This window comes from Ptychodera flava, chromosome 21 (assembly GCF_041260155.1).
Source record: "Ptychodera flava strain L36383 chromosome 21, AS_Pfla_20210202, whole genome shotgun sequence".
Taxonomy (NCBI): domain Eukaryota; kingdom Metazoa; phylum Hemichordata; class Enteropneusta; family Ptychoderidae; genus Ptychodera; species Ptychodera flava.
In genome coordinates this window covers 15,312,540-15,336,909 of record NC_091948.1, presented here as the reverse complement: position 1 = coordinate 15,336,909, position 24,370 = coordinate 15,312,540, and the positions used below count along the sequence as shown (strand labels likewise).

The 24,370-nt window shown below is 36.2% G+C and overlaps 1 protein-coding gene across 1 annotated transcript; it reads left to right on the top strand.

Moving 5' to 3' along the window:
- Positions 1 to 92: 92 nt before the first annotated feature.
- On the top strand, positions 93 to 11,174 carry LOC139121508 (methyl-CpG-binding domain protein 2-like). Its single transcript, XM_070686419.1, has 5 exons — positions 93 to 537; positions 2,392 to 2,692; positions 6,230 to 6,320; positions 6,900 to 6,997; positions 10,987 to 11,174. The coding sequence occupies exons 1-5, from the start codon at positions 425 to 427 to the stop codon at positions 11,167 to 11,169; spliced, it is 786 nt and encodes a 261-aa protein (XP_070542520.1). The 5' UTR covers positions 93 to 424; the 3' UTR covers positions 11,170 to 11,174.
- The last annotated feature ends 13,196 nt before the right edge of the window (positions 11,175 to 24,370 follow it).

Here is a 24,370-nt window from a genome sequence, read left to right as displayed (position 1 = left end):
TTCTAAATGCAATCACCATCTGACATGCACTTAGGGCCAGAACGGTGTCACTTGTTATATTAAAGAAACAAACGATTTATGAATCTTGACTTAGGTGGCGCTAGCTAAATGAAGCCCTTTTACATCTTTTACATTTGCGCAATAATATACCGATAAGGTTTCCTTTCGTACGTCGCCAAAAAGACTAAATCTTGCACGGAAATCAGTATTAGAAAGTAGTAAATATTTTAAAACCCAAATCTTACAAAGTTTTCGATATATTGGGTCAGTTGTATCTAAAGAGGTACTTTGTGCGGAAGTTCAAAAAGTAAAGCGGCTTAGCTGAGGTGAACGAGGGAAAAGTAAAGCGAGGGACGACGATTGTTGTCAGCCTGTGTGGTACGTGAACTCTCCTCCTCCCAACAGAAAACTTTTGGTATCGTCGATGGAGCGACGGAAGTTAGAAGAATGTCCTGCATTACCAAAGGGTTGGAAGAGAGAGGAAGTTATCAGAAAATCGGGTCTTTCAGCCGGAAAAACAGATGTTTATTACTACAGGTCTGTAGTGTGTGCCCACCATAACCTCCCACGCGACTTCATTGTTATGTTACACGGCCCGGAGCAACGTGAAAGTAAATTGGGCAATTTTGACACCCTGAGTGAAATTTTAGTCGTGAGAACACACCATGCATTGCTATAGTTAATTCTTTGAATTATGTTTTAGCATAAAGTTCTGGTTTGTTCCGCAAAGCAGCAAAGTAGTCTTTTTACCCCTTTACCGGACGCGTAACTATTTTTGTGATGACGTCACTGAATGGGTGTCTTGCCTGCGATAGGGTTAGGGGTTTCCAAGAAGCATTTTAGTAAAAATATCACACAGGCGAGTTAAAACAGGGCACCTGATACTTGAACTGTCGCGTATCCCACATTTATTTGTTTTTATTATATTTGTTTTGTTTTGTATTTGAGGGATCGGGGTACCTTGAGTCTTGAGTAATGTGTCGGAGTATTGAGTAGCCTCAGTGCACTGTGCAGGGTAGTCTGATAGTGCAGAACCACCTTTTCCTCATTTGTGGTGACATGCTGCCCATTCTATGCAAGATGATGGTAGTCCAACTCCGAGAACCTAAACCTGTAATAATCACAAACACCTCCCCTTCCCCCCCCCCCCATAAATGATTTGGTAGGGCTAACACACATGCCAAAACTATCAACCCCAGTCTCAGACACAACAAGAGAATGTGTAATGTAGTGTAGTCGAGAGGCCTTGAGATACCGTGTGTCATATACTTTACGTAATAATAATATACGTTATGACAAAATAGCAGTGCTGTGTACACAATGCTGACATCGATAAACTTTGCCGACTGAAAGGACATTGCATATATGATGGAAACAATGTTCTGTATGAATATGATGACAGAATTCATCAAGAAGTATGGATAAGTTAACCCACAGTCCCTCTGGACTGTGGTTAACCACTTCTTGTTCGTTCAAACCCAATATCGGCCACAACTCCTACAGTATCCTTTTCCAACTCATGAAAGAGTCCACACTGCAATTTACAATAATTGAAATAACAAGTAAGGATAATGCAATTCATATTATATCGGTAACAACTTCATTATATACAGTATGGTCTGTAAGCCAGTGGAATATGAATTTTTAGTGTTTTAGCGTGAATATATTTTTAGTTCATGAATTGGCTAAGACTGATACGAAGGAAATTCCATACATTTCAAACCTTTTTGTGGAAGTTGGCACACTGGTCAGGTACATCTCTGTCATTTTATGGCTAGTGAGTTCGCAATTATGCATATATATGTCAATGATAAGGACAACGATATTTGCATCGAATTGGTCTCTAAAGACCTCTGTATCATGCAATGTTCTCCTGAGGAATTCCTAATGGCATAGCAGCTAATTTGCATGACAATTATATGAATTGTTATGTTAATGGTTTCTATTGTTTTACCAAAATTAAAGAGCAGTGGCCAGTAGCTTTAGTTGCTCAGGGAGAACACTGGTATGCTCAACTTCAACATGGCATCACAATACCAGCTCCAGTTACTTATTATGATAACTTGATTCTCCCACCCACTCCCTTGGTTGTTTTCCTAGAAAAATGAAACAGCCATGATCCTGATTTTGAACAAGATCAGTGGATCAGTAGAAACAAACCTTTGAATAATAAAAAGTATAAAGATTATTCCAGGACCTTTAGCTATATACTAGTACTCTATCCCTAGCCCTAACAACTCCCTAGGTGACCAGTAGTTAATACGAATGTGTTTCTGTGTTCATTAATCTTCACTCGTGCTCCTTATTTGTACATGTATATGCTATTTGTATTCATTCTTGCTTTAAAGTAAAAAATGTGCATATTGAATTTTGTTGAATTTTCATTTTCAGCCCAAGTGCAAAGAAGTTCCGCAGCAAGCCACAGTTAGCGAGGTATTTAGGTGACACATTTGATCTCAGTACCTTTGACTTTCGGACTGGCAAAATATCAGCTGCTAGTGTGAGGAAAAGTAAAAGACTTCGGAACATCCATTATGACTATAGCAAAGGAACAAGACATGACGCCACACTTTTGTTGCCGATTAGGCAGACTGCATCAATATTCAAACAACCTGTGACCAGTGTTTCAAAGCATGTGGACAGCAAAGTGCGCACAGATGGAAAACAGGATTTAACAGACCAACCGAAACAGGTGAATACATTATCTTGCTTGTAGCGAAACATATGCTATTCATTTTTGCAAAGAGAATTGATGAACATTGTTTAGGTATGACAGTCTGACGTTAATGATGTAATATCGATAGAGCATGTTCATTTATATCAGATTATGCATAGTATGGAATACACATTTGCTTTGCTAAAGGAGTAGTTTAATCAGTCTCCCTGGTTTAGTGGTTAGGATAAAAGCATAAACATATGAAAGTAATCATGTGAGAGTGTATTCATTGGAGATGTACAGATGTCTGCAGACACTGCTTATATATGTACATGTAGTTATTCCATTGCTATGTAAGGTCAAGCCAGTCTTGTTTGGATCATAGTTTACATACCCAGAATTTATAACAAGTTCTGGTTGATACAATTATGTCAACTGTAAAATTTGCATGAGGACATTGAGTTCCCAGTTCAGGGGGACTTGTGATCTCTAACGCTTTCATTCTATTCTGTGAATGTGAGTATATCCATGCTATTGAAAAAAAAGGATCCAAATAAAAAATATGCGTGTTTCCATGCCTCCAGGAAGTTGGATTGGTAACTTGTTTTTGTTTGTTTTGAACAGCAAAATTTTACAAAATCATGCATGATATTTCAAAATGTTAAAAATGATTAGGGTCAGATGGTTTTAAGTAGTATAGATCTGGTTACTGGAAACACAATGACATATTTTTTAATTTTGGCTAAGTAAGATGAATATAATTACACCAAAGTGAAACAGCAAAGGGGTAAAAATTGCAGCCTTTGACTTTGTATAACTGGTGACGTCAGAAAGAGACCAATAAAAATGTTCCTATAGTTTGTTCAATTTTACCGTGTTCCTAGAATGAGGACAAATGGTAACAACATATATTTACCAACTTGAAAGATTTAATGATTCAGAGATGCATAGAATCGTGGTTTAAAATCTAACCCACACTTAATCAAAATGAAGTATTTAAAACTATTTCATTCAAGCAGTGCCAGTCTTGTTGACATTTTATAGATACAAACACTTCATCTGTAGAAATTTACATGGATGTATTTGTGATCATGGATGAGATACTTGATCTTAGGCCTGTAATTTTTTGTGACAGACTTGCTTTTGAATATTCTCACCGGTACAGAAGGGGACAGATAAACAGAAATGATAAATTGATACAAAAATCTGAAAAAAAATTCTTGAAGAAAGATAATTTGATGTGTGCAAATGGGAATTTCTGTGGCCACTAGGTGAATGACATGAACATCAATTACAGGGGATGAATCATGCAATGAGGAAATGTAGTGCAGCGTCAGTTACCTTCATTTACATTTTGATATATTGTAGAAGATTTAAAGAAAATGAACCACATCTGGTGTAAGTCTGATCGATCTGTGTACACTCCCTCCGGATTTGTCATAAATTAACATACTGATAGAGATTATCTGTTTGTCGTAGCTTCTCTTCACTCATCAACTCCATGAGAGAGTTCATAAGTTCAAATGTGAAACTGCAATAGTGATTGAAAAATGTCTGACCGTACAGTCATGTTCAAATAAAAGTCAAAACATGTTTGCTTGACTATATAGATAGATAAAGCACCAATTAAACTCGCCCATAAACATATGCTATAATATGGTGGTATTTGTGTTTTATTAGCACTTACAAATCTACTTCTGGATCTCTGTCACTAAAAATGACTGTCCTTTTGGTCTGACCGTACAGTACATGTACATGCAGTGATCAACACTCAGGCGCATCTTTACACTGAGCACATGCCCGTAGAATTCTCTGTTGTATTATATCAGTGTACCGAGTGGGCCAATACATCATTCTGATTGGACGAGAGCTAACACCAGCTGTTGTACAGTAATAATATACCAGAGCTAAAGGCTGTCCCTTGACTAGCATAGAAGGTTTATGATGAAACAAAGAGCATTTTTGGGAAATCGGCATCAGAACAAACTCAGTGGTTTATATAACCGCATGAATAAAATTTAACCCTTTGAGTGCCAAAGTCAATATTTGTCACCTTATTAATATATAGGGCTCAGCCCTTGGTGTCGCGCCAGGCGTTGAGATTAAAACTCTTATTTGTATCGATTCATGATTAGTAATCATAAAGGATAAAATAGAATTAATTGTTACTTTCTATATAGTACGTTTGTACAAGTATGACCGGTTTAGGCCTACCCTCTGATGACAGTTCATGTACACTATGCATATGTCAGACCCTGTACGTATAGATTTTCTGTTATGTGTACAAAAGTTTTACATAAATTTGCAATTTTAACCATGATTACTATCTATTCTGTTTAACAAGGGACGTATTGTGCCATCATTAACTTTGCAATAGTAACTGTACCACCCAACTTCTGATATTGTCAGCTGAAACCCAGCGTTACTTCTAAAAACGGGTAAATTTTGCACATAGTTATTGACACAGAGGGCGCCTTTCTAAGATTCAATCCCAGCATTCTTTGCGAATGTTCTCGTTCATATGCACGACAGTTTTCTCTCTTCTTTTAATTTTTAGGCGTGATAAGAAATTTTGTATCAGCGACAGGGTGGATAATAATAATTACTCGCTAATAAAAAGATATATTTTATTAATGGCATGTTATAAAATAATAGAGAGCACGCTTCGAATTTGTTTATTTACGAGCACTCAAAAAAACATGGCGGCGCCCACGAAAGAAGGGTACACTTCCGGTTACTCGCATAGTATATTATGAATAAGCGCATGCGTAGTCAGTAAGCCGCTGGCGCGACTATTAAAATATACTCCAGTCAAAATTTTGATGACAAAATGAAGCCAATGAAAAGTGATGTCAATTTGGTCTAAAATTATCAAAAAATTACAGAAAAATTCATAAAAATTGGTAAAAATGTTGCACTGAAATTTGGCGGGAAAAATTACAGCGCTCAAAGGGTTAAAAAGCGTTGTCAATCTTGTAATATGTTACATCCCTGAGAATCATTTATTTCCACGTAATATATTAGGGGAATAGTTTTGTCTAATGTGGCTACAAATCAGCTCATAGGAGGATAAGCTCAGCAATTCTTCAACTTGTGCTGTCGAAGCTTTTGTGTTGTTGGTGACCAATACTTTTTATCTTTAATCTTGTCATGCTGCATATTAAGTACAAGGTCAATTTGAAGATTCAACTTGTTTGGGGTATCGTTACATTATATCCAAAATTGAAACCATGTTAATGATTATAGTTTGTGAGGACTGAGGTCATCTTGTTACCCAAATAGTTGACAGACTATTCTTGGAATGAGCAAATGAACTTCCAGTCCAAAGGACAAAGTCTCACATAATTACATTTAGATGTCACCATACGTTGTCAGCAAAAGCAATCTTCATTCACTTTTGATGTTTATATGACTTATCAGAAAGGATTGTTTTCCTGATTCACTATGTACTGATTGGAAATGTTGACATGTGCTGTAAGAAAAGGGATACTTTTGAATTGTATGGTTTTATGCCATGCAATGAAATATTTGGTCAAATCTGTAACTTCATGTCATTGAAATATTTTACAACAGTTGTTTTGGGAGAAGAGACTCCAAGGATCAAAGGCATGTGATACAACAGAAGAAATTTTTAAGACGTTAGAGTTACCTGAAGGACTTACCGGTGAGCAAATAAACCTCTTAAAATGTAAAAATGTAAGAGGAACAGGTGATTTTCATGATTAATGCACCATGTTTAGGATTTTCTTGTCTGACATTAGGTAACATCTTGTGTTTGATGTCTCAAATTATTCACTTTGTGGAAACTTCTGTGTGATTCAATTTTTTAAAGCACATTGAGATAACAATCTTATGTTTACATCAAAACGTACCTTCAAAGTATAAAACATCAAAGCATGTACATCGCCTAAGTATTGTTGGACTGGTCGACCTGTTTTGTGGAGGTAGTGGAAAGGGGAACTGTGGAGGAGAGGAGTCTTTTCAGTTCAAGCTGTTTTCCAGGTTGATCTTTTCCTCTGGTATGCTACAACATTATCGTTTCAGGTATTATTATGAGATGTGATGTACAGGGTAATGAAGTATAAATTCCAAGAATTGACTGGTATTGTAATGATAAGGGATATCACTTTACTTTGAACTGATCTGAAGAAAATCATGACAGCAACTCGCACTTCTTAAATTGGTCGTTATCGTCATTCTGAGATTGAGCACATTTCAGACTTGATAACTCATTGTTTTTCAGGTCTAGGACCAGGCTACACAAATGAATCACTTCTACAGAGTTTAGCAACAAACCTTCATTTAAGCACCCAGCCAGTTACGGGACAGGCTGCTTCACAGGTGAGTTAAAGCAGTATGCACCTCGAAAATGAAAGACTTAAACTTTTGCTCAAACTTTCCTCAAAGAATATTTCAACCATTCTCTTTCAAAATCAAGAATAAAAATCTGGGGTCACCGTGCAAATTTTGGAGAAACAAATTACTCGAGATTTACCAATGTTTGAAATTCAAAATGGCCGCCATCCCTGTGTTAACTCTATGGAGAAAAAATAAAATTTTCGATTTTCGAAAAACTAAGACGGAAAAAAGTTTTCTTACGCCAAGAGCTTTAAAACGAACCCCACAAGTGGTAGATCAGAAAAGAATTGAAAAGTTTGAGAGTCCGAATATCTGTCCCCGAGGCGCATTCTACCTTAAAGTGGTACTTACAGTCAGCAAACTCTACACTTCACCAGTTTTGTCACAGTTTGATTACACAATGCCTTTTTTGTTTCAGAATTCATAGTCTTAAATCTAGCCAGTCATTCTGTGGCTTGTGTTTTTCCTTTTGCAGAGCATGAAAATTGCTGGCTAGATCCTTCGCTACAGTTCTTATAAATGCATTTCAGTCAGTTACCAGGTTTTAATAAATAAGAGTATCACTTTTGTGTCTCATATAGCAGATAACCTGAAGGGGTTGGATTCTTGGTTGTTTACAGAGCTAAACACACCTAAACAATGCATACCCAATTACCTTCCGTAACCCTTATCCAGTATCCTGCCAGATTCATATGTCTCTATCAGATCAAGTTTGATAAAACCAGCAAGCATAACACGTCTCATACATTGCAATTTAACAAACTTGAATATTTAAAGGCCCCAAATATGTATACTGTAAATATGGTTTTTACTGACCAAACCTACTGTAGCATACCAAGCCAAGTAGGTGAAAATCCGTATAAATTTTTCTCAACACTGCTTTTAAGCTCACATTTGGTTATACCAATGTGAGTTTATCATATAAGCTGAAGTCGATGGCGCCTGTATGTATTGTGAATGTATGTACGTACGTACAGTATGTCCGTCAACATCAAAAACACGCAAACCGCTGCACATTTCAGCTTGGTATTTGCTGTGTGGATGCATCCTGGGCTATAGATGGGATTTTGTTCAAATGAAGTCTGCCCAAAATTATGCAAATGAGCTTACAAATGTGAAAATGGTCAAGAATTATTATCTCAAGAACCGCTGTTTTGATTGCTTTGAAAATTGTGTGCAAGTACCTTAGGTGAACCTTCTGCAGTTTTATGAATATTGTGAAGATATCCTTAATTTTGTATTTTTACTGAACTTTTGGTGATTTTTCTCATTTTCAGTAAAAATAATTCTTCTCTGAAACCACCTTCCCAATTGCTCTCAAATTTGGGTTGGATCTTTGCGAGGGCATTACTCTTCTAATTTGTTGAAATTATGACAAAATTGGGAAAATTACTATTTTTGAGCTATATTCAGGAGGGGGTAGGGTCTAGAAGACTGATGAGGTAGCATTACTTTTTTACCAGATCCCTTGTACATTTTTCTACCCACTCCCACCTTTTCTTTTATCAAACCTTCTCTGTCTATTTTTTGTTGTTGACACTTGCGTATGTATTTAGGATCTGCTTGTCCCACTGCTATAGAAGTTGATATGCATGTTCCTAAAGATGACCTCCAGTACCTAAGTTGGAGACCTTGTTGCTTTTGTCATTCTTGTTTTTCTGGTTTAAATATTTTCTCGAATGGACCAATTCAAACCAAATGTGAGCACAGTCCTTGACGGTATTTTTAGTGACTTGGCACATGGAGAAATAACACTGTCTGGCAGGATTGTCTTCCCAGCCTGGAAAATTATATTACAATACATACTTTGCATATTCTTTTGTCGTGAAAATGTATTCTTTCTTGTGTCACAATTTACATATGAATAGATCACATGAAAAAACAGAGGGGTGGGCCACCTCTGAAAATTCCTTTGTGGAGACCACTGATAAAGCATCTCTCAGTAGACTTGCTCCATTTCATGATCATGGCCTTAGAAATTGTTATGGCAACTACCTAGTGTGTACAGGAACATGGTTCTGGAATGTTCCTCTGTACCTTCTTATGAACAACAAGAAATGGATGGTTAGGCCAGAAAGAAAAATAAATTGTTCATCGGAATCGCGGCTTTTAACTTTGCCCGATTTGGAAATTGTTTTTTATTCTGAGAGCATGTTGAAATACTCAAGAATATGTTGTGCAAACACCAACTGTATATGTAATTCCCTATGTTAATTGTTATTTTTGAGAAATATAGTGTTGCATTCAATAACCAGTATCAGTGTATCTTGTCTGAGATATTTCTGGTTAGCCTAAAAGGGGATAAAATTATTTTGCCTTGTCTGCATCCCGGCAAAAAACGTCTGAGGACCGCAGTTACCTTTGGTCAAAAAAAAACAATTTAAAAAAATTTCACTCGTTGCTCCTGAACCTTGGTCCAAAAAATCCGATGAACAAGATTTTTTTCTCTTTGGCCTTAAAGTATTTTTTTTTGATGAAATTTACTAATGGCTGACCTTAAAACCTGTAAAATAAATTTTCTCATAAGAGGAAGCAGAGAACTTACTATAGTTTGAGATGAATATATCCATTTTTTCGTGAAACAAACATCAATTTCAAATACAAGAGGAACTTATATTTAAGTTATAAGTATTAAAATTGTCAGTTCCTCAAAAATCGTATGTTGGACAATGTATTGTCAATGATAGGATAGGTAGAGCTGCTTTCCACAGAGACAAGCTGCTGAAACAGATGCATGTAGACACATGTCACACCACTTGATTACTCATTAACATTTACATATTGTATTGATATGTGTCCTCAGAAATAATTGCTGTAGCTCCATAGAAACTTCCAAGTATGTACAAATGTGTGTTGTTATCTATGTTTACAACGGAAAAGTAAAATTACCATATATTTTGGCAAATTAAAAATTTAAAACGGTGCCATTCATTTGTGTCATGTTTAATGGTAGTAAAACTGGACCTTTCATCACAATGAATTGAGCACACAAACCACACATTTGAATGTGGCTGCAAAAATAAAAAGAAAGACTTTTTTAGCAAACGGCTTCCTCAGTTTATACATCTAACTTGTGTCTTTAATACCGTCCAAGTGATATTATTTGAATGGTGGAGACTGAAGTTTGACTGTTACAGTATTTAAATAACACCCTAAAAATTCTGTCGTAACCGTGTATTGTCAAAGCAGGGAAATGTAACTGACTTTCGATTCAATCATTTTAGTATTCTGAGCTGGCAGATAATGTGACAGCCAATTTTTGTCGTATCTACCTATGAATTTTATTTGTGTAACATGCCCAATAAACAGAATGAACAATATCTAAATTTTTTAAGCTAGTTTATGATTGCTTGTCTCATAAACACCGTGCTCCATCTTCATTGATTTTCTCTTCTGAGATTCATGCCAGCTTTTGTAATTTTTTATATTAAAAAAAGGTTATCCCTTTTCCTGCAAGACAGTATCCCTTCCCCATCTGCCAAGTCAGTAAAAAAAGCGGTATTCCACCACAAACTACAGTATTTTTTTACCTTTTGACTTGGTATATCATAGCAGCGATACTCAGTGAAAATCATGCATGCAGTATCCATGTTTCCACAGGCTAGGCGTTCAAATGTTCAATGTCTTTGGTAAAATGCACCATATTGTGTTTCACTAGTCTTAACTAACTTTACCTGATTTCTCCATCTGTCAAATCAGTGAATGGTAGGCAGTATTGAGGCAAAACCTACACACATTTTCACCTATAGCATGTTAGTAAAAATCATGTTTACAGTATCTCTGTTTTCAAGGGCCTCAAAATGTTATAGTCTTAGTTAAAATGTAACATACGGGACATGTTATGTGTCACTGGTATCAACCAACTTGATCTGATGGTGACATATGAACTTTGTAGAATAAAGGTGCTTCAGCATTCTCATTTATGAATCTCCACCGAGTACATTTTGTCATTTTTCATTTTCATACCACAGGTGACCATAGAAAAAAATCCTGGCGTGTACCTAAATACTGATCAGCCGCTTTGCCCGAGGTTTGTCGTAACTGATGCAGATATCAAAAAGCAAGAAGATAAGGTTAGGGCCGCAAGGAAGAAACTTGAGAGCTTGATGTCAGAGGATGTGGAAGTAGTTATACAGGACTGTGCCACAGAATGAATCAGGTAAGACTCGGTTTGTGTAGCCAGATGTACAATGTACTTTACAACTTTTGTATAGAACATTATAGTAATCTGAATAACTATTAGTCACTGTTCACATCTAAAATTTGTAGATATTTTATATTTGTATGTTTCCATGGTGTGCCAACCATGTGCCTAGAGGACACCGCGATGTTTATTCCAAAGGGTAAATGGTATACCAGCCCATGAACAAAATAAGAGTTCCCTGTCCAAATACTTTTAAAATATTCGATCACGTGAAAAAACTTTTTGTACATACATGTGAGAGAATGTATGACCTAACAACCTGGCAAATTTGCTGACTTGTGTTGTAAAAAATTGTAATAATTATATCAACACATAGGAAAACAGCAAATTACACACGTAATGATATTCAGCTGGCCAAAAGAAAATTAGGAGGGACAGGAACTCTCCCCAATCAAGTACTTCTTTCTCATCTCATAAGAGGAGAGCTGTATCGAGGAAACACTATTGTTCTGTGGTGGAAAATGTCCCCTTATTCTAAATTGTGTAAGTCCAATAGAAATCCAATGTACGGCTGTTCATTAGAGAAAAAGCCTCATTTCACCAGAGAGGGCGCTGTACACAGGATAACGATAGCATTTATATGGCTGTTGATAAATCTAGAATACTGCCATCTGTAGTTCAGTAAATGGCACATGCAGATAAATAGGCAGTCACATAAAAGTTCTGACTGAAAATCGCTATCACAGAGGAAGTTATTAAACATTTCTCGAAAATTTATTACAGTCACCTTCAACTTCTGTCTGTGTACAGAACATCTGCTCTCAAGGTGCAGTAAAGTGTATTTACTGATGCACTGCTCTCTTATTTTACAAGTACATGTATTGACATTGGCCTTTGTACTTTGTCCTTGTAGATGAGCTCTGATATCTACGTCTCATGGGAAGCCATCAATAAAATAGTTCTTCTAATCTTGTGATTTTCATATTAAATTATCTACAGTGGTTTTGGTGTATCTAAACATTTCAAGCGTGTGTTCAAATACGATGAAGTGTTCCATTCTGCGTAATAATTGAGTATTCAAGGTGTAATCAAGACTACTTGAAAGCTGGGAGAAAATGTACCATATTGTCCAAAAAGTGTAGAAAACAAAACAAACGTCAAAGACACACTTGTATTATGCAGATTATTTTATATTCGATCCAAATAGCATTTTTTAATTCAAACACTGATCAATATAGTATGCTACACCAATTTGCCTATTGATGTGACTTTTCATTTCATAAGCGTCTGTAAAAAATTATTTTTATCATCTGTGTGTTACCAAGGGTAATAATGCCTGCAGGTTAGTGATGTTTTCGTGGGTGATGTGCTCCCCCTTCCCCCTTGCTGGCCCCCACACTTGCTGGCAACAGCCTTGAGCTTTTGAAAATAGGCGGCTGTCATTGACTTTATGAAATCCATTGGGTAAACACGAACTACGGACAGACATATGCAAAGCACCAGCCATGTGATGTCGTTGAGAAAAACAGAAGATAGCCCATGAGAAAAATATTATTTACAGAGACCACATTGCATAGATAATGTTAGACAAACATAGCAGCGCTGTCAGAGCGGTAAATTTTTAACCTGATGCTCTCCTGTTTGAGGGCTGTAATGGATCAATGTCAGAAACCCCTAATGCAAAGTCCCAATCCTCAACAGAGACTACCAAATATGATTTGTGGGTTTTTTTTGTCACACACTGGATATTTTCTACCAAAAAAATCCAAATTTATCATCCACTGTATGTTATTTATGGTATTGGTTTTATTGATGTTCCCATGGCAATTACAGACTTAGAAAGATGATACTCTGGAGTACAATTCATCCATCAAGTCTTTCTTTCTAAATGATAGCATTATGGAAAATACCCACAGTTCGTAACATCAGGAAGTATTGTCGCATACCCCTGGTTAATAACCATCACACCATCATACTCATCAATCCATTATCGATAGCTGCATTATCTTTCACTGTCTATTTTCTCTTATTCACTATGAAATTGAGATTTTTAAGTGATCGATCTTTTTTTCTACATGATTTAGGGACATTTGTTTTGCCAGATTTGTGAGATAACCTGTGCCCAGAACACAAATATTTCTCATGCCATCCGGACTACTTCTCAAGAGCGCCCTCATGAGGAATTTCAGGGATAAACTTTAAAGCAGAACTGGTTTTGTTGAGAAATAACCAAATTCCTTATCAGTCTTGTCAGCTGATGTTTGCTAATGTAGAAATCTATGTTTAAAAATGACACCGCTCCACAGTGACCTAACAGAGGAATATCAAGTAAACAGTTACAACTACGTTGAACTTTGCAAAAACTGAAGCAGAAATTTCAACCAGCTGGATTAGTTAACAGACATTTACAACATGTTATTTTGATACTGACGAAACCACAGATGCTGACCGGGATTGAGCTAAATTAGCTTTCAGTGTAATTTTACACCATGATAAAAGGCATATACTTCCTAGGAAATGGTTCAAAATTTCCCCATCAAATAGGACAGGTATGAAATGACGAGAAGGCACAACCAGGTACATTTATCCATGGATACTTATAAAAGTGGATATTGATGAAAGGGGACTGCTGGCAGGTGACAGAATATGCAGTGTCATGGGTGTGTGGTATGCATGGTATGGTGTTAACAGGAAACAAGTCAATACAGTGACTTCTTGTAAAACAAGTGACCCTCTGAACCCCAGTATTTCACCTTTCAACATCAAAAGAGACAGGTGTTTGTTTGCCCACACCTTTTTGCTCTACAGAAAGGCATGCTGATTACAGTGAAGAGTTATTAGTTGCACTGTGCATGTACAATCTGAACTGGGATTTAGTTCACAACATGTGTGGGTTGTCCATTTTGATTAGATTTTAGCTTTTAGCGGGAATGGGTTTCTTGTGGGGAAAAGTGCAGAAAATCCAGCCAAGAGGCAGTGCTGTACTGGAGAATAACGTTGTCGGTTTAGGTATTAACTCTGGTGGCATTCAAGAAATGAGGAGAACACTACATAAGTTGTTCAAGTGAAAATAACTCTGAGGGAATTGTGAACACGTGTCGGGGTTGTGTTCACAGACATCAATTTTTTTGTAAATCCTGTAAAAACCACCACTTCACTGCACCGAGGACCTTGAAAAGTCCACTTTCAAAAGACGAGTGTCAGGCTTCAAGCTGAAGTGTGTGTGTCACAGTGAAATTGTGCTTTTTGTTGAGTTGACACAGAGGAGTACTTTAGACAGTTTCTACAAGGTTGAAATCAGGCTGTCCCTACAACTTAGCAAACACATACATTCCGTGTGACATGCACAAGTGGGCAATAATGCTAAGTGTATCAGTTGTTCCGTCTGTGATGTGTCTGTGTTTGCTACACTTTTGTGATGTTTAAAAAAAAGATCGATGAAAGGAAATTTGTAATAAAGTCCAAGTTTAAACCTTAGTACAATCAGAGAAAAGTAGCTGTATTTTTTTCAATACTTGTAAAATCAGTGTTTAGAGCAAAATATGCAATCTTTCTTTGAAGCAAGAGAACATGATAACTCTAACTAGCAGTCTTGTCTGTGATTGGAAATTTTGAAGTGCAGCTGAGTTTGAAGTGCAGCTGAGCTCCATGTATACAGGAGAACTACTTTTATAGCCATAGAACATTATTATTACTCCATTCATGTCCTTGGAGTAAATATTTTTCTGTTTTATATTACATAGCTCCTTTTGTAACCATAGAAATCTAGTGATATAGCACAAAATTATTTATTGGAAAATTTGCATTTTAAGTTGAATATTTGATCCTGAAACTTGAAAAAATCAAAAATGTGCATTATATTTCACTACAACAACAAATAGGAACTATGTTTTGGTATTTCACTGGAATTATTGTTATAGATTGTGCAATCCACTGAAAATTTTTTGTAAAAGCAAGGATTTCAACTTCATACAAATATAAATAAATAAATGTGTAAATTAAGAAGAGAGGAATCGAGCAAGAAATCCAAGCAAATCATTAATGACACCAAATTTCTTTTTGCATAATTTGTCACATTCCTGCCTTCTGTATTCTAGAATGACTGTACCATTATACTAGCAACATCAGCACGTTACACAATGAAGATTAATTTATTCAGTAAATTGTGTTTTGGCTGGTGATGATAATTCAGTGTTCTAGAGCCAGCTAATTGGTGCCTCTTTAGGTGTCTACACTGGACTCTCCACCTTAGCAACAATTAATATTGATGAACAAGGAAATGAATTTATAGTAAGACATGGAAATTTTGATAAACAAACACATTTCACAACACTTGTTCTCAATTTCTGTCACCTGTATATCAAGATGTAAGTGATAGAAAGTGGCAGTTTCCTTGTGAATATTTTTCTTGATTAGTAATCTTTTTTGTTTTCACACTGCAAACAACTTTAGGCTCTCAGAATAAAATGTGCCTTGCAAGCAAATTTCCTCTTTTCAAATTTTATAAATCTGTCACCTCTCATATGCATACTCTCTCATTTCAGAATTTGAGCAGAAATTTTTAATTTAGCCATTTTTTCCAATAAGTTAATGGAGATAATGGTGACCATTTTGAATATCACAAAATATCATATTTGTGGTTATGTGTTTTTCTGATCCAAAAACATTTGCATGGTGACACCCCTATATTTATCGATGATTTATGTGGAAGAGCAAAGATCAAAGTTTCTTTGATTAAATTATGATTTTCAGGGTGCATGTTGCCTTGCACATGTTACCTTAAAATAGGGAAAGGTCTTACGTTGTTGGTGAAACATTACACAGGCAGTGTTTGTCAGCTTTGTTAGCTCCGCTGTCAATGAAAATGTAGCTTGTCAGATAGGTGGATTTTCTGCCGTCGTCCGTCAACATTCATCTCATCCTCAGACAGCACTAGTTCCATTGCTTTGAAATTATGTATGCAGGTTCTCAGGGGTGACCTGAGGCACAGATGTTCAAGTTGTGGCAGAATTTAAAATAGTTGTATTTTGAGACAATTTTCCCAATTTTGGTAAAAAATCTCTGAAACTGCTCGCCCCATATTTGATATACAGGGTGCTTGCGGTAATATAAGTCGGGTTTATTCAAATTGTGGATGAATTTGCATATTTGTATTTTTGGGGCAATATTCACCAATTTTGGTAAAACAATCTTCTCTGAAACTGCTTGTAAGATTGCTTTGAAATTTTGTATGTAGGTTGCTAGAGATGAACATCGTCAGGTTTGTTCAAGTCATAATGGAATTTGCATATTTGTATATTTTGACAATTTTCATGTTTGAAAAATTCTTCTCTGAAAGTGTTTGTTCTTTGAATTATGGTGTAATTTTGCATATTTGTAGCATATTTGTATTTGGGGTCAATTTTTCCTGCTTGTCCAATTGCTTTTAAACTTAGTATTGAGACCCAATTCAGATTTGTTGAAATTATGATAAAATTTGCATACTTATATTATTAGGGAATGGTTTGGTCAAACACTATGGTGAAATGTTAATACTCGGGCAGAGTGCGCCAACAGTCACAGCCAGCACTGATAGATGCTAATGATCACAGGTCGGACTTCCCAATCCATATGTCCTATGTTCATCAGTATTCCTTGGATTGACAAACTGGCCAAACTTATTATCTTATATAAATATGACAGCAGAGCTATATCGAACACTGGGTTGCTTATTTCTCTTTGTCAACAAAACTGAGAAGTAGGACTGTATTCATGAATTGAAAAAAAAAGAATTGTCAAGGAAGGAACATACAGATTATATGTAGAGGAAAAGGAACTATGATTTAAATTTACTTAATTGTTAAGTTGCATTGGTAAAATAGTGTCCCTGGTTTGGGAGTTGTAACAAACTTGCCACAGATTGGTTTTATCAGATGATCATACTTGATTAATGTCCATTTCAGTGTTTTGATTGTTTTTACCACTTGTGTGGCCTTCTTTCCGTTGTTAATTTCCTTGGATGAGACACAGATGAAGATCATTTCAAATAACTATGAATAAATTAGCCTAATATTTCACATTATAAAAATGGTCCCAGTAGAGTTGTAGTAACATGCTTCGTGTTAGCTTGTTGTTTTTATGATATTACACTAATGTAATCATTCATTATAACACAGAAGTAGGCTTGAGATTGCCAGTGTATTAGTGCTTTTCTGTTTATATACCCAGTTCATATCAATTCCCCAGTGTACATGTCTACCCAGCATATTGAAAAAATGGGGGATGCACTTGAGTCTGGTGGTGAAAGGTTTAAACCACAACTGGTAAATGAGATATTGGTCGAAGCTAGAAATTGATAAAAATTGGTTTTCAGTGATACAGGTGTAATCTTAACTCATGTAGTTCAGCTGTCGCTTCTGACATTGTTGTGTCAGTGTTGGATCCTCCTGTAAAACTCATGCCTCAGAGAAAGCCAGAATATTAAAGTTCATAATATTGAACAATTAAGGTAATGTTTGGTAATGTAAGCTAAGTCGTGTACCAATATGAATCTAAGTAAAAACTGAAATTAATCAAAGGCTGCCCTCTGGAGGTGAGACTGTTTACTGAGTTGAAAAGTTTACCAGCCTGTTTTACAATATTGATATTGAAATGTTCTAGTCTGTCTCCGGAGCTGTTAAGTCATGAAAAGTAGCCTACAAAGAAAATGTCAAGCTAGCTTGTATAAATTTTAGATTGATATCAATTACCTATTTGACATCAGACATAATTGAAAGAAGTTTTAAAGGTTTGCTGTCAATTGACTTTCATAAACTTCAGAAAACAATCATGGCACGATTGTTATTTACTCAAAAGAAGCTGAGTAAACACAGGGCTTTTAAGCTTATTCAGACAAAGTACACCGTCAGTCTTATTAAGAAAAAATATCCCAGTGCCTTGGGACACAGAAATCCATTAACACCTGATCTGGTGATCACAATTTTTACTGTGGTGATGAATAACGGAGGGAGCACAAAGTAGCTATTAGTCATGGCATTTCGCAAAGTTATCGAGTCAGACATGTGTAAATTTTAACAATCACACACATCAAGCTGTATATCACAAACACAAAATCTATGGGTTTTTAGGGAAGCTTTAATATGTGGTTGCATAAGTGGCAAAGAAAAAGGTGGTTTATATTGATATTTATAATATTGGAGCCTGAATTACGGGTGCCTGTCTGTAACTTTGACCCTTTTGATCCAGGCATTGTATATTAGGTGTGGATAAAAGCCTTGGTGATAGATGTCTTCCGTGCTTCATCCTATGGAATATTAGTCCATTCGGTTATGAAATTTTACAAGAAGTTGGATGCTGAAACGTCATAAAGTTGTAAAGCAGTTTTCCAAGAAATTCTGTAGGTCAATTGTTGCATTCCCCTGGTAAATCTAAGAATGGTTAGGAAGATTTTTATTATGGAAGTTTGTGTACATTCTTGTATTCATCCATGGTAGGTTTTTGCAATTTGTTAAGTTTTTTAATCAAATCAGCAGAATATGCTGTAAAGAGCAATGCTTGCATGAGGAAATATTAAGATAAATTCCCCTCGCATTGAATATTATTTTATTGCATGGCATTTCTCTCTTTGACCTCTCTCTCAAAATTCCCTGCGTCTGTAGAGGTTTGACATGAAAAAATTTTGCGCATGAATGATGAAAATAATTTATCTATGACATAATATGCATGACTAATCACCTACGTTTACCGAGTGATCATTATCCTAAGTGAACGTTAACCATCACTATGTAATAAGTTCTCATTCATCGACGTGACAAATGTTCATGTTAGCCCAGTCAGTACATTACTATTCCAATAATCAATGATGTTTTAACAATTTCATATTGCATTCAAACTCTATCACCCACTTGCATGTTCTTTGATCCCTTCTCAGCTACTCGCTTTGCCAGATAGTGTGTTAAATGCTTAATAAATTTAAAAACATTTGAGTATATTTCTCAGGGCTTTCAGTTCGATTCACAGCAATTCCAATATTTCTCAGAGCCGTAATCAAGTCTTCTTGTAAAGTGAATGAACCCAAACAACCTGTGGTAGCCCTCATTTACAAGTGTACAGTTAAAAATCTTTCTAGGTATAAAAGTTCATAAAAAGTACCTGTATTTAACAATGAATCAGAAATCATTGACAGGGTAAACGTTAGGGTCAAGTGTTAAAAATCACTCACAGAGCTATTGTAAGTGCCGATATATTCTCTGGTGTTCCAATAAAGAGTACAGCATTTCTATTAAAGGAAATTAAAACGAATGAAACAAAAAACTTGGGAAAAGTAGAGTTTTGCAAATCTGCTGTGGTCCAATAAACAGAAGAGTTTTCCCATTAAATTATATTGAAAAGGAAATAAAGAATGGGAAAATATCTCAGCAGTTTTTAGCACTCTTTTTGAGTAGTAGTTTGGTACATGTTGGCGGATGGATAGAGGGGGAAGGAACATAGAAAAATATTTCTGTATCCTCATTTGTATGTAATTGAGTGAGTGAGAACTTCAGTAAAAGCCAAGCTGATGAAATTCATGCCAAATGTTCAAAAATAACAATAACAAGACCAAGTCTGTGATGTATGACTCATAAAGGCTGTCCAGAAAATGAGACGTAATCAGGTCAGCTGCTCTGTCCTTTGATCCATGGGACTGAAAAATGTAGAGTTTCTATCTGATGGGAGTTGGGTACATCTTCCATCTACCTTAACAAATCAGATATTTGATAGATAGCATGTCTGTAATATCTAAATAGGAATAAGAAGGATGAGCATTTGAAATGAATTGGGAGGCTATTTCTTCCATTATCAACAATCTATATATATTTTACTTTAGTGCAGTGTGATTGGCACTCTTCTTCTTTTGATGAATTGAAGTTTTCTAATGATTTGTCATGGGTATTCAGATTTTTACGTGGGTGGACAAGCTGCTGTCTGCATTATCAATGTCTTGTTAACTCTGCCATTAAACTTATCAGTCACGAGCTGTGGTGTCACCTGATTGTTGCTATGCAGGAGGTTTGTGCAACTGAAATTTGAACCCGGAGGAGAAATGCTAGGAAGTGGTGAGTGTATTTTAGGCATGCAGGGGATTTCTCTGGCATAGCTGCACGTCTTGGTAACATAGCTATTTTCTGCACTGCCTCAGCCTGTGTCATTGCGCAAAATAAAATCAGACGTGGGTACGTGACCCACTGAACTCTGAATCACAGGTCACACTTGTGCTAGTCATGCCAGTGTTTTGACGTTGATCTATTCTCTACTTTGGTTTAAACCACGGCTGTGTGCATGCATGCTGCTGATTCAATCGTGAATGGCCTTCTCAAAGCTGTTGTTGTATGATCAATATACTTGCCATGTGTTCTGTGAACTGTCTGAATAAATACTGTTGTTCATTGTATTGTCCACAGAGGCTTAACCAAAGGAACTTCCCTATAGGAAGGGCTATTGTTATCTTCTGCACTTCAATAAAGGCTTTGTCAATGCTTGACCTCATTTTTGATTCCCAGCAAAGAACCGATAATAGCAGTGAGTCAGTATTTGTCAGAAAAAAGGAGATAGTCTCATTATTCTGGACTTTGGATTTTCCAAAACTAATTGGGGTGTATCCACTTTTTAGCTCCGCTGTCAGCGACGCGGAGCTTATCAAATAGGTTGATTTTCCGTCGTCGTCCGTCGTCGTCGTCGTCCGTCGTCGTCCGTCAACAATTGCCTTCTCCTCTGAAACTGCAAGTCCAATTGCTTTGAAATTTTATATGCACTTCACTTCGGGTAACCTCACTTCAGTTTGTTCAAATCGTGGTGAAATTTGCATATTTGTATTTTTGGGGCATTTTTTGGTGTTTTTGGTAAAAAAATCTTCTTCTCTGAAACCGCTTGTCCGATTGCTTTGAAATTTGATATGCAGTTTACTTAGGGTGACTTCAGTCAGATTTGTTCAAATCGTGGTGAAATTTGCATATTTGTATTTTTAAGGCAATTTTTGTTGTTTTTGGTAAAAAAAATCTTTAAAAATCTTCTTCTTCAAAACTACCAGTCAGATAGCTTTGATATTTGGTACATATGTCCCTAGGGATGATCTATTTCAGATTTGTTCAAATTGTGCAGAAATATGCAAATTTGCATTTTTAAGGCAATTTTTGCCATTTTTGGTCAAAAATATATTTCTCAAAAAGTACTGGTCTGATAGTTTTGAAATTCGGTATACAGGTTTCTATAGATGAACTAAGTAATATATATTGAAATTATGATGAAATCTGTAATTTTGTATTTTTGGGGCAATTTTTGCCATTTTTGGTCAAAAAATGTGTATTTCCAAAACTGCTCATCTGATAGCTTTGCAATTTTGTATACACATTCCTACAGATCACCTTAATGATATTTATTGAAATTATGATGAAATCTGCAATTTCGTAATTTTGGGCAATTTTTGCATTTTTGGTCAAAAAATGTGTTTCTCAAAAAGTACTCATCTGATAGCTTTGAAATTTGGTATACAGGTTTCTATAGATGAACTTAATGATATTTATTGAAATTATGATGAAATCTGCAATTTTGAATTTTTTTGGCAATTTTAGCCATTTTTGGTCAAAACATATGTTTCTCAAAAAGTATTGGTCTAACAGCTTTGAAATTTGGTATACAGGTTTCTATAGATGAACTAAATTTGATCTTTTGAAATTATGATGAAATCTGCAATTTTTTTTGGGGGGGGGCCAATTGTTGCCATTTTTGGTCAGAAAAATTTATTCTCAAAAAACTACTCATCAGATAGCTTTGGTTGACATGTTCTTAGGGATGATCCGATGTGATATATTCAAAGTATGATGAAATCTTCAATTTTGTATTTTTGCAGCTATTTTAGCCACTTTTTTCTGGCCACTGCATTGAGCTATCAAAGATTTCCACCTTCTTCATCAACATGTGTCAAAAATAGTTATTCTCTACATAAACACAGCGGAGCTATATCGGCCGCTAGGTCGCTTTTAAAATTTTCAAATGTCTCCAGTATCCAGTCCATACCAGAACAAGGAAAGATTGAGTCAACTAAACTGCCAAATCTGTGTGCGATTTTTACAACCATTTAAAAGCAGTTCATTACAGGCCAAATTTAAATGCAAAAACCATTTTCCATTTGTCCACTAGGAGAAGAACATTTAATTTTGGGGATGGAAGTTGGTTGAAATGGGCATATCCTCAGAGAATATGAGAGAATGTTTTGTGTTACTTCTGTCTGTCTGAACAATTTTTTCTCAGGCCATTACAGGATCAATATTTTTTTCATAAAATCCTCCACACCCCCCCTCAGAAATCAAATGGTTCGCCCCTAAACGTATAGTCTTTTCACTCCTATTCCCAAGTGATCAGCTATGTCAACCCCATCTTACAGTAAAGGCAGCCAAACCAAATGATCAACCAAACGAACAAAATGAAAAGGTGACTGTGAGGAAAAACCATGAACTTTCTCACAGTTTTATCAATGCACAGCAATATTCCTTAATTGATCAATTTGAAACTTCATTTTGTGATTTCTCTATTTGTTAACTGATATGCTGTCATTTCCTCAATGACACAGTCCGTCCTGTTCCTCCAAAACGCCCACCAAGTTTTGACTTGTTTCTGTCAGAAATAAACTCCAGCTAGGTTATCAACCATAATCAGTCACCAGCTAAAGTGACAATGACCAGTTGCTATGCTCAATAGATTCAGCTGTTATCCAGGTCTGAGACAGTCAGGGACAATTATGGCGGTTATGTACAATATCCAGTATGCCCTCTGGTATGAGAGGTTTCTGAATTCTTCAGTCAGTTCAAGAATTTCCAGAAAATATCGTCATACCAGTTCGTATACCAGGGTTAATGCGATGGAACAGGCTTTCATGCTTGGACCATGAAGAATGCCAGTGGGTCCATGCCACATGATGCACTTTGGGGAGAGGTCATGCTGATGTTGAACGATGTGTCTCTCCATTCACATTGTGAATAATTTCCAAGGTGGAGATTATAGCACAGGATTGGTGTAACATCATGTCATCAATCATCACATGTGGACAGGACATGTTCAGACAGATTCTTGTAACAGTTGATGTGATTTGTGCCAGCTGATACTGGGCGCCGTAGAAGGTCATGAGGCAAAATTGTGAACCAGTGATTAGTTTTGTTTCATTCCCAATTATATTCTCAAGCCTGTGTCATGAAACGTGTTAATATGTCAAAATGCCTAAAATAATTAACCATCAGAGCCCTCCTTTTATCAGATAAAACCACAAAATTTCAGGGGGGGGGAGTCGGTTTATAAATAATTCACAATTTAACAATGAATAGAGTATCATGGGGTGCTTTTCAATACAAAAAGGCAATGATGAAAAGTTACACATCAAACCATATCAGCTAGACACCCCCAAAGTTGGCATGTTAATTAAGTGTTTTGGGGCAGTTCAGCTAGTGTCAGCTTTACAAGAAGTTGGTTGGCATTGATAGCCAATCAGAATAAAAGTAAAATTATTACCAGGTTATTCAACCTGTCCTCTTGAACAGTAGATGGAATATAAGATTGACAGATAAATTTCACAAAAGTGATTGCTGTATTGAATAGCTTCAGTGCAATTCGAGTGAAGTAGCCAGTGCATGTTGATAATGGCTGGGGAGAGGGGAGTGTACACGAACACACACACGCACACACTACTGGTTGTCCACAATCCAGTGTTTCCATAAAATGCTTGAAGAAACTATTGGAATTTAGTTTCTGCTTGCAAGTCAGATTCAGAGCTGGTGTTCTTGATTGCCATGCGAAACCTGGGGCACAACGTGTAGAGAATAAAGCCATTCTGAAAGCAATGTGAAGGGAAATAGCTTTAAGATTGATTGGTTTGCTCACAATCTAATGCAATGCTCACCACACCAAGAGGTGTTGATTTTGAAGAATCTTAGACTGTGTGTGCAGGTGTCAGGGAAATAAAAGTCCTCGTTTGACAAGAATTCAGATGGATCGCTGTCAGGATGGAGAACGAATGCACAATGAACAGAACTGTAAAACTCGGTAGATGTGCTATACTTAGATACAAGGCTTGGTTCGTTTGGTTTAGTTTGAAAGTGAAATTTATTGGTGTCACATGTATATTCTGTCTCGCAAAGATACATGAATTATAATTTTTTGTCCCAGAAATAAAAAAAATTTATATCTTACTTGGAAGCTTGAAATTT